This window comes from Artibeus jamaicensis, unplaced genomic scaffold (genome assembly GCF_021234435.1).
Source record: "Artibeus jamaicensis isolate MK-2021 breed Jamaican fruit bat unplaced genomic scaffold, CSHL_Jam_final contig_473, whole genome shotgun sequence".
Lineage (NCBI taxonomy): Eukaryota > Metazoa > Chordata > Mammalia > Chiroptera > Phyllostomidae > Artibeus > Artibeus jamaicensis.
The window spans coordinates 1,912,548-1,923,790 of record NW_026521851.1 but is presented as its reverse complement, the minus strand read 5'-3'; the positions used below and the strand labels follow the sequence as shown (position 1 = coordinate 1,923,790).

General features: G+C 46.2%; 1 protein-coding gene across 4 annotated transcripts in view; it reads left to right on the top strand.

Moving 5' to 3' along the window:
* Positions 1-2,110: 2,110 nt before the first annotated feature.
* The window catches only part of ERO1B (endoplasmic reticulum oxidoreductase 1 beta), a 45,835-nt gene continuing 36,702 nt past the window's right edge, over positions 2,111-11,243 (top strand). For 2 of the 4 annotated variants that reach the window (XM_053667875.1, XM_037168158.2), the window contains exons 1-2: positions 2,111-2,391; positions 9,859-9,978. In XM_053667875.1, coding sequence (XP_053523850.1) covers positions 2,293-2,391; positions 9,859-9,978 — 219 coding nt within the window. In that variant the 5' untranslated portion in view covers positions 2,111-2,292. The remainder of the gene's footprint in view (positions 2,392-9,858; positions 9,979-11,243) is intronic. The other 2 variants (XM_053667876.1, XM_037168159.2) reach the window with 1 other exon arrangement.

Below are 11,243 nucleotides of genomic sequence, written 5' to 3'. Positions count from 1 at the left end.
ACTCATTGCAGCATGAACACTAAAACAGATCCCCGCAGGCATCATTATGAATGAATCTGGCTACAGTGTATCTGCTGGTAAACCCTCGGAATTTCAAAATTCACCCCCCAAGAAAAAAACTGGTTCCCAAGAGATGAGTGTGTCTGGCTTCTAGGCTGAAAAATAAATGGTGGAATGTAAGGAGGGGCGGGCAGTATCCTTGTTGCTGTTATTTTCTGGGTTAGGTCACCAAGAAGACAAAAACTCTTTGATCCCTGCACTGGAGTTCTGTGCCTGCTGTCCCCTTTCTACCAACTGACCACTCAATAACAAAGCTAGAGGGGTTCTACCTACAGGCCATAGATTCTACACTTGAGTTCGGAAGCAGGAGAGGACCTGAGATTAAAGGTCCGCTAAAGGATCTGAGATTTTTATAAAAAGAAAATTTTTAAGTCACTTAAGCAACAACAGAAAATACCTGGGGCGTTTTAGAATATAACCCCAGAGAGTATGGGTAACCAATAACATGAAATGCAGCACAGAGACAGGAATCTTGGGAAAGGTCCACTAGATTTGACAAGAGAAACGCTTTAGTAGAATGATAGGGACAGACCGCATTCATATGAGGGAAAGGGGACTGGGAGGAGAGAAAATAGAGGTTTGGCAAAGAAAAGAAGAGGAGAGGTAGAAAAGTAGTTAAACAAAAAATTCTTTTTGTTTTCAGCTAGGGCCCTGCACTTGCGTTTATGCTCTGCTGTCACTGTGTTGAAATTCTTTATATTTTTGGAGCCAGGACGCTGCATTTTCATTTTTCACTGAGCCCCGTGAATTATGAAAGTGCTCTGAACAGAACCAAGTACTGCGTGTAGCTGACTGCTGCCTCTCCAAAGATGCCCACGCCATAATCCCCAGAACCTGTGTGTCTGTTACTTCATGCAGCACAAGGGACTTTGCAGAGGGAACTAAATCAACGATTTTGATGTGGGGAGATTATCCTGGATTTCTGGGTGGACCCTATGCGACCACAAGGGTCTTGATAAGAGGCAGGCAGTGGAGTGAGGCTCAGAAAGAGGCCGCGTGTGGCAGTGGCAGCAGAGGGAGCAGGAGCGGACCGAGCTAGGGAATGCAGGTGACCTCTCGAAGCAGGAAGAGTCGAGGAAATATATTGTCCTCTAAAGTGTCTAGAAGGAAGGCAGCCCCTGCTGATCCAGTTTGGACTTCTGACCTCCAGAAATGTAAGATAATAAATTTGTTTTAAACCTATAAATTTGTGTAATTCGTTACAGAAGTGATGGGTACCTAATACACACTAAAGGTGCTGTATTTCTAGTTCTCTGGAGGTCAAGCCTATTAATAAAATTAATAGCACCTATCATTGATTGAACCCTTCTGTTATGTCATCCTGCAACAACTTTTGAGAATGGGGTCATCGTATTCACATAAAGACAGGGAAACTGGGGCATCCAGATATTAAGTAACTTGTGTAGAATCACATGATAAGCTAGAATATTTACAGGTGGGTGCCGAGCACTGTCTACATCACAAGTTTTTCTGTGCGTTTGTCCCTCTTCCCACACTACGTTCTGAACATTGGGGTTCGTTTTCACTCTCTAACGTGCTTCCTGTTAGGAATGGGAGCCGGACAGGCAGAGGATGACGGGGGGGGGGGGGGGGGGGGGGGGGGGGGGGGGCGCATCAAATGAAAGAGGGGCCGGAGCCGCGGGGCCTCACCAGGCCCCAGGATTGGATGAGGCCACGGGCCAGCGTCAGAGAAAGCGCCTCGGGTTCAAAGTCGAAGTCGCTAACGTACGTGGGTACTAGCCGAACCCGGGGTCGGGCTAGACGACACCGTGGACCAGGCCCTGTTTCCAGGACAACCTCAAGGGGAAGGACGTCCCTCCTAAAATCCTGGCCTTCGCCCCTTGTGTTTTGGAGCTCACGTGGTCTTGCCTCATTGGCCGCCGAGGAGGCCGCCCCAGGAGGCGGAGCGACTCCGCACCGGCACAGGCCGGTTTGTACCTCCGCGATCCCGCCTTATGCTCGGACCACAATTCCCACAAGGCCCCGCGCTCGGGGCGGGGGCCGGGAGGAGGCGGGGCCTGGAGCGAGGCGGGGCCCGGCGAGGGGCGGGGCCCCTGGGGATGTGGTGCGTGCGCTGGGTTCGCCGCCTCACTCGCAGCTGCGGGGTTCGTGGACCTCTGACCCTGGACACTAGCCGCCGGCGGCCGCAGCCCTCGCGGGTCGTCCCTCGGGCCGCTCACGGTTCCCCAGCCCTTCGGGGCCCAGCCGGCCGCGGTGCAGGGAGCGGGCAGCATGAGCCGGGGGACCCGGCGGGCCGGCGCGGAGCGGGGGGCGGCCGCGGTGCGGCTGCTGGTCACCCTGAGCCTCCTCCGGGGCGTCGTCGAGGCCCAGGTGAGCCGGCGATGGTGGGGAGGCCGGGCGGCCTTTGGGTAGCGGGCGACCTGACAGGAGTCCAGGAAGCGCCGCTGCGCGGGGCGGCGACACTCGGGCAGGGAAGGGGAAGAGGATGAGGGCCGGGAGGTGTGCGTTTGGAGCTGATTTGTGGCGCCGCTAGAGTACGGCGAGAGAGGCGGGAGGGACCGGAGCGAAAACATCCGCGCTGAAACGCCCCCCTCGCCCTTGGAGAGTTGAGGGGACTGGAAGACAGAGGCCGGTGGCCTGCGGGAGCCCAGGGGACCGGGAGGGGACGGGACTCCCGTCCCGCCGAATTAGAGCGTCTCTTGGCTGTCACCCCCGCTAAGGACCACCGTGTCACATCAACTTGTGCGTTCTGCCTGGCGACACCCAGGTGCACCCATGTGCTAGCCGGGGTCTGGGTCGGCCTGCGGTCTCAGCAGGGCGGCAGTGGCCCCAGAGCAGAGTTCGGGGCTTCCTTTGCGAAGCTTACATTACAGGTGTTCCCAACATGCTGGAAATCGGAGGGTTAGTGACCAGATCTTTGTCCTTAAGAGGCATGTTTGCTTTGGGTTACACAGTCGAGTTTGGGTAGACTGGTGCCAGGTGCTGCTGTTTGCACCTGCAGCAAAGTGGCAGAACTGAGAGAGGAACAAGGTGGCTCAGGTGGCCCGATAACCAGGGGAGATGTGATTTGAAGCAATTAAATCTCATTGTTAAGAAAAATTCCAGGTAACTGACTGTAACCGTGTAAACATGTTTTTCTGACTTTATTCAGACACTTTTTTCATGGCCCTTGATGCTCTGCACTAACTCCCAGAATGCCTGAATATTCTACTTGTGCCCATGTTTGAATACTTTTTAATAAATGATTTGATAAAAACAAAAGGGACAAACTTTTGGTTTGGGGGAATATGTTAAAAATGCACGTTCTCTGGCCCCTCTGCCAGATATCTTGATTTAGTGGCTCCAGATGTGACTGACCCCAGGAGTCAGCATTTTAAAACAGCCTTGCGGGTAACTACAGCACAGTTATCCTTCAAACTACCTGTCCAAGCCCACTTGGGAAATACTGAAATAGAGATAGTGGAAATGTGGACATACCTACCAGACTTATGAAAAGCAGACTTGGGCAAAATTACTTTCTAGTTACTAGTTGGATGTTTGTTTTTGAGTGGAATTTACATTCAGATATTTTTTTAACATGAAATTTTCTCATTTTCTCTCTCTCTTTGGTTTCTCCACATATCACTAATTATGTACATTAAGGCTTCATAATTGCATCTGACCTTTCATTTTTATTGTATACAAGTTAACATGTAATTTTCATTTCATTCACCCAATGAAATTAAAGAGTTGTGCATATTCACAATGGCATTGTGCCAAACAATCTTCAAACACGAATACATTTGGTTTTTGTTTCTGGTGGTACTTTCTGATATACCGTTTGGTCATATTTTAGATAGTACTTTAGTCTGTAACAAGTTACAATATACATTCTCTCATTTTATTTGATATGTCTCAGAAATGGGGCTCTTGAGGTGACTGAAGTTCAAGGAGCTCACATGACAAAACATCACACTTACTAAGTCAGTGAACAAGGGGAAGCAGAGTCCCAGTGGGCCCTTTCTGATCCGCACAGCACATCCCAGTGTGCTTGCTGCTTTGGTATAGCAATAACGTACAGGAAACCCAGGAAAATGAAAAAGGGGAACCGAGACAGCTCTTTTACTCTTGTTCCATATGCTAAGTTGGAAGCAGAACAGTAAAGCGTAAAGGGAAGAGTAGATTAAAAAAATACTTTTATTCACAAAAAATTACTGAGATGTACTTTGGCAATAAAAGCGTAAAATTATTTTCAAGCACACAAAATAATAGGGATTTGTATATCTCAACCCCGTTTTCTTATAAATGCAAATGTGTTTTGTGTGTGGCAAAGCCCTAGGAAGCAAAGACAGTGCAGACAGGTGGTACAACAAGTTAGTCTTCCTGTAAAGAAGTAGTTTCAGTTGGATGTATTTTAAAATCTTTCTACATGCACTTCTGAGGTGGCATGAAATCCAGAAATACACAGAGCACCCCACCCCTGCCCCGGAAGGAAAGCCATATATAACCTTGGGACTCAGCCACTGTCGTTCTAGTCCATTACCCTGGGGATTTTCCCCAACCCCGAAGACCTCCAGCTTCTGCTTTAACAGCTGTGTGGGGTGGAATGAACAAGACCTAAGGCCATATCTGTTCAGGGAGAGGAAACTAAAAGGAGACCTTACCCTAAAGCCTGGACTCCAAAGGGCTACATCCTCAACATATGGATGAGTGAGAAATGATTCCCACTGGGAGTAAGGGAACAGGAAGGAAAGTTGCTTGGGGAGGGAGGAAAAGCTCCCTGAGAATTTGTAACCAGGAACTACTTACACAGGTTTGCAGGCCAAATCCATGCCGCCTGTGCTGGGAAAGGGTTCAGGTAGAAAATTTAATTTCTAGCAGGCTCAGGTTGGTATGCCCCTAGCTTACTGGCAAAAAAATATCCATTCTCTCTGGAGGAGTTTATTTTCAACCATGGTCCTAAAGAATTATTGGAGGTAAAGTGCTGGGAAGGGTAGCAGCTGACAGTCAAAAATCACAAAACATACAGGCACCACTAATGAGGTATTAGAAATATAGATTATAAAAGTAGAGGCCCTGGCTGGTGTAGCTCAGTGGATTGAGTGTGGGCCTGTGAACTTAGGGATCAAGGTTCGATCCCCAGTCAGGGCACATGCCTGGGTTGCAGGCCAGTTCCCAGCAGGGGACACACGAGAAGCAACCATACATTGACATTTCTCTCCCTCTCTCCTTCCTTTCCCCTCTAAAGATAAATGAATAAAATCTTTAAAAAAAAGTAGACCCATAATGACCTAGGTTCTGAAAATATAAGATGTAATTTTAAATTGTTCGATGTGTATAAATAAGAGATTTGAAAGTATAAAAAGGCAATAAGAGACCACATTAAAGAATGACCAAAAAGATGACAACAATGAAAGAGTTCTAGAAATGAAATGAAAGACTCAGTGGATGGATTAAATAGCCGAGTATATCTGGCAGAAGACAGGGTTATTGAACTAGACAGCATTTGCTGTTCGTTCCTTCTACGTAGCCTGCCTGCAGCACGTGGTTCATTCTCACTGTCCGCTTTAGACATCACTAACCGAATTGGAGTAACGGAGTGACCCCATCTGTGCATCTGCGGTCTCTGTGCCCACCTATTTCGACTTCTGTCGATTATTTCTGTAGAGAACAGTTCATGCTCACAGGCCAATCCCCCTTTCCCATCTCAGAGACCCGGCTCAAGCAAGTCTGTCCTCGTTCTCCTGGATAATCAATTTTTCCTTCTCTAATGGACAATTACTGTCATTATAAGACGTGCTGTTCCTTCTACTGTTTTAAAGTTCTCTCTTGACCTACCCATTTCTTCTGACTGGTATATTCTTCTAGGCCCTTCTGTAGAAAAAACCTGAAAGAGCTGCTTCCGTCTCTCCTGTGCTGGCCCTGTCTTCAGCCCACGCCAGGCAGACTGTTGCCCCTGCCGCTCCCCGGGGCTGCCCTTGTCAGGGCTGCAGGAACGTCTTCCCAAAGCCCATAGTTTTCACACATTGGCTTATGTGTCAGCAGCAGATTCTCACCCCTCTCCCTGAAATTCTCTGTTCTTTTCACTTCGGGATACGGTTCTGATTTTCCTCCATTCTTGCAGTCCAGTCGTTCTCATTATCCCTTGCATGTTCCTCCCTTGTAACACACGCGTGCGTGTGTTATAAAACTGATTTATATATATATATATAAATGATTATATATTGATTATATTACATATAAATTAATTGGTATCTATCTATCTATCTATATATCTACATAGATATATAGATAGATAGATAGATAGATATATTGATTTTCAGAATCTCCACATTAGGAGTCTTAGCTCTAGATCCGAATATCCAACTACCTTTCACTGTCTCCACTTGGATGATTACTAGATCTCTCATACTGGATGTACCAGAAACCAAATTCCTGATCTTTTCCCTCAAATTTGCTCCTTCCAGTCTTCCCACTAAACATGCTGTTCTCAAACAAGGCACGTGTGTTCTTGTTTCGAGGCCTGGATGCCTAGCATAGTCTTCTCATGCATTTTTGTGGCTCACTGGCTCACTTCGGTCTCTGTTAAAGTGTCATGTTATCACACTTGTTCACTTATGTGAATTGTTATCTTGCTTGATCATACAGAATAAAAGAGAAACCTTCCTTCCTTGCCTTGTCCTTCATGTTCCTTTTACAGTCTGCTTAAACAGACAGTAGTAGCTTCCTGTGTCACTCAGTGCGGTGTAATCCGCTAATGTATTAGGTCCTTGTCACCTGTTCTGGCACAGAGATCCTAAAACCCTTGGAATTTCCTGAGGGATAGGAGTGCCTTTTGTTATTCATAAAAGCCCCTTTTAATCAGTTAATGCTAATGCTGGTGGTTTAGGTGGAGTACCCCTGGGTAGCCTCAGGGCGGGACTGCTCTGGAAAGACTAAGTGATGAGAAAGCGGGGACTTTTAACCTCCAGGATGGGGCAGGCCTGCTGGAGATGGAGTTCTGTAAAAGCTCTTAAAAACACAAGTTAAAAAAATTGTTTTTTATTCAGAGAAATGACATGAAGAGACTCCTGTTTCAGGACAATATATATTTTTAAAGATTTTGTGTATTTACTTTTAGAGAGTGTGGAAGGGAGGGAGAAAGAGGGAGAGAAATGTCAATGTGTGAGAGGTACATTGATCAACTGCCTCTTGCACACCCCCAACTGGGGACCTGGCCTGCAACCCAGGTATGTGCCCTGACTGGGAATTGAACCAGCAGCCATTAGGTTTGCAGGATGGCTCTCAGTCCACTGAGCCACACCAGCTGGGGAAAAAACATGAGTTTTAAGGAGCCTCCAGGTTGGTAGTACAGATACTTGGTGGGAGGGTGGCTCACAGACACAGAATCGCTGCCTTGCACCTCCAAGTACCTTGCCCTGTGCATCTCTTCCACTTGGCTGTTCTGGACTTACATTCTTCACAATAAGCCAGAGAACATTAGTAAAGTGTTCTCAGTTCTGTAGGCCACTCTAGCATATTATCAAACCTGAGAAGGGAGTCACGGGAAACTTGGGTTTACAGTCCTCTAGTGTGGGTGGCCTGAGGTTTGAGACCAGCCTTTAAGTTAGAGGAAGCCCTGCGTGACTGAGCCTCTGGTCTGTGGGCTTTGCTCGAAATGCAGATAGTATGTATTATTAGCAGCAGAATAGCACCAGAATGGTACTGGTGGTTGGATGTTGGTTCAGCAACCTTGGTACTTGAGTTCCAGCTAAGAATTTGGAGCCAAGACTCAAATACAAGTAAAAGTTTATTTTAGAAAGTCACAGAGGTAGAAGAAGTGAGTTGTGGAAGAAGTGAGCCAGCTGGGCTGCGTGGAATCGGGAAACAAGTTCCAGAGGCAAAAGAAAGGCCCTCGAAGTTTAAGAAAAAGAGAGGTAGAGACCAAGCCTGGGGGAAGGAAGTGGGGGAAAGGCACAGGCATGACAGCCATGCTGGGTCCTCTGTCCTGAGTGTTTTTATCTGTTTTCTAAAAGTGGGGACTTTAGGGGAGGTCCCAGGGGAGGATCCCAGTAGCAGAGTCCATCAGCTTTCCAGGTGTGTCCTTTCGTGGTCGTGGTCTCTACTGATTGGTCGGCACCAGGGCAGCCGGTCCTGAGGTCAGCCATGGCATCGTCCTGCCTGGCCGGGCTGCCTTTCTGGGCCTGGAGCTGAAACACAGCCGAGGCCTAACCGTCATCTCCAGTTGGACCAGAACTCTGACTCTGTGGTCAGCAGACCCGAGGCTTTTGTTAGTCAGATTATTTGATGCCAGTCAGAACCTCATCATCTTGACAGCTTAATGCTTAAGGGAGTGAGTGGTGCGAGGGCTTGTGTGGGAGTGGAGTGAGGCTGTTCTCCAGCCCCTTTGTTCCTCCTCTAAGGTGGTCTACCGAATGACTAGGGGAGGAAAGGTCAGGGGAGGGTCCAGACCAGTCTGGATGTGAAAGGTCGGGGGTCCGCAACACCTGACCGGAGAGATGCTGGGGGAGGAAAGGTCTTCCTGGGGCTGAGGTCCCACCCTACAGTTGTCTGCTGCTAGGCTTGGCCCAGTGACCTCTGGCACCCAGGCCTGTGGTTCTACTCTGCTCATGCCTAATGCCTGCAGAGCTGAATGGGCACCCAGTCAGTGTTGGGGAGGTGGCTGGTGTGAGAAAACATGACTTTGTGAAAGCCAAAATCTTACAGTGGTCTCCTAATTCTTTTTTACTTACTACATAGTCCTCTTCTTTGTTCCTCAACACCATTGGGCCAGCTTACTGCCTCGGGGCCTTTACATTTGTATTCCCGTTGTTCTTGTCTCATTGGTGTGTGTATATATGGGTTCCACAGACCTTCATCACATGTGGGTTTGTGTACCCACCACCGCGGTGCTGGTAAGAGGCAAGTCCATCGCATGGAGCCCTCCTGCCCCTGTCCCCACTCCAGCCCCATCCACTACTCCAGCCCTAAGCTCTGCCAGCCAGTAATCTGTGCTCCCTTTCTAGAATTTTGTCATTTCAGAAATGTTATGGAAATGAAACTATACAGTGTGGAACCTTTTGGGATTAGCATTTTTTATTTAGCATAATTCTTGAAGTCTCATGTAAGCCGTGCTTCTCAGTGAGTCTCATTTTAAAATAAGCTGAAGAATGTTTTATGGAATTTTCGGACTCTGAACTACTTTGTAAAACCCAGTTTTTCTTTCATGAATGGATACTTTGAGTAGTGGACAAGAGCATGTGTTTTAAAGTGTAATGACTTGGGACTAAGTCTCATTCCTACTTTGGAAAAATTATTTTAACCCTGCTAAGCCTTAATTTCCCTAAATGTAAAATGGGGATATGCTTATTCACTGGGTATTTAGAGAACGTGATGACGTACGTACTGCTCTTGGCACCGTGCCTGCCGCATCGGTGTTCTGTAAGCGGCCGTCTGAAAGAAAGCCAGGGTCACCACAGCCACGTCGCTTGGTCCGTGACTTGTAGGTTAGTTTTGGAAGAAATTGCTGTGGCACTCCAACAACTGCTTGGATTTGATGCGTGTGTGAGCAAAGGAAAAACTCATTCAATATCTTTCTTTTTTACCACTAAGCAAGTTGGTCCAAAGGTTGTGGGTTATTGTTAAGCTGACCACTAAACAAAAATGTTTAGTTCTTCAGAATGGGTGCATCTAATCCTTCTGTTGTGTTTTATTGACTTGACCATAGTAAAAAGTAAGTGACTACTTCATTATGTATCTTAATTAGCAATTCCTAGCTAATTTGAATGAACAAATTATCTTTTTATGTAATAGTATGGATTTGTCAGATTCAAACATCATTTATTTATTTTAACTTATATGTATGTATATTCTTTCTAGGTCGTTGGAGTCCTGGATGATTGCTTGTGTGATATTGATAGCATCGATAACTTTAACACCTTCAAAATCTTCCCCAAAATAAAAAAATTGCAAGAGCGAGACTACTTCCGTTATTACAAGGTATGGCTATAATTTTTTATTCTGTTGCTACCAAAGATTTTTATATACCCGTCTACTCATGTGACTTTTATTACCCTTTTGAAAATGCATTTTTGACTCTCCTCAGCACCGTATGTATTGGGTTGGCCAAAAAGTCCATATAGTTTTTTCCATAAAATAAAAAATTCAATTTTCATTATCACCAATAGCTTGATTGATTTGGATATTTTGAGTATGTTGGTGCTCTTCCTCATGGTATAACGTTGATTATTCTCGATTAATGTCTCAGTTTGATCACTGTCAACTTCAACTGGTCTGCCCGACCGTGGAGCATTGTCCAGTGAGAAATATCCAACATGAAACTTTGCAAACCACTTTTGACACATTTGATCAGTTACAGCACCTTCTCTGTACACTGCACAAATCTTTTTGTGCATTTCTGTTGTGTTTATACCTTTCTTGAAATAATAAAGCATAATATGCCAGAAATGTTATGTATTTTCTTCCATCTTCAATATTAAAATGGCTACACAAAAATTCTCCAGTTTTGGCAAGTTTTTTCAGTGCACACTGATATGATAGTTGTCACAATACAATCTAACCAAATTGTTTCCAGTGAGGTTAAAGACAACTAAGTGCTACTAGAGTCATCGTGGGAAAAACCCAATGAACTTCTCGGCCAACTCCATATATCTGCTCTTGGAATGTATTAAGCCTTATACTGAAAACCTGTTAGTCTCTCCTCTCGTTCTCCCACCCATTCTCTAAAAATAAATAAATAAAATATTTAAAAATATATTAAAAAGAAGCTGTGGCTGGTGTAGCTCAGTGGATTGAGCGCGGTCCTGCGAACCACATGTTTGCGGTTCGATTCCCAGTCAGGGTTGCAGGCCAGTTCCCGGTATAGGGGACTCAGGAGAGGCAACCATACATTGATATTTCTCTCCTTCTCTCCTTCTCTTCCTCTCTAAAGATAAATAAATAAAATTTAAAAAAAATATATATATATATAAAAGAAAACCTATTAGTCTTTTTGGAATGCTTAGAATCTGAACCCTCTCCCTATGTTTGGGAAATTCTTCATCTTCACTTTGGACTGTGAGGCAGAGACTCCAGCCTCCACAGAAGCTGAAATGCCACAGACTGACCCGGTTGGCAGCCTTGTAACTGAGGTTCTGCCATTCACACACACCTGCCCGGGCTCTGAGCTGAGCTGACCGCAGTGTCACGTGCCAGTGCCATTCCCTGTGTAAGGGACCAGCACAGTAGACGTTCACTGGTGGCTC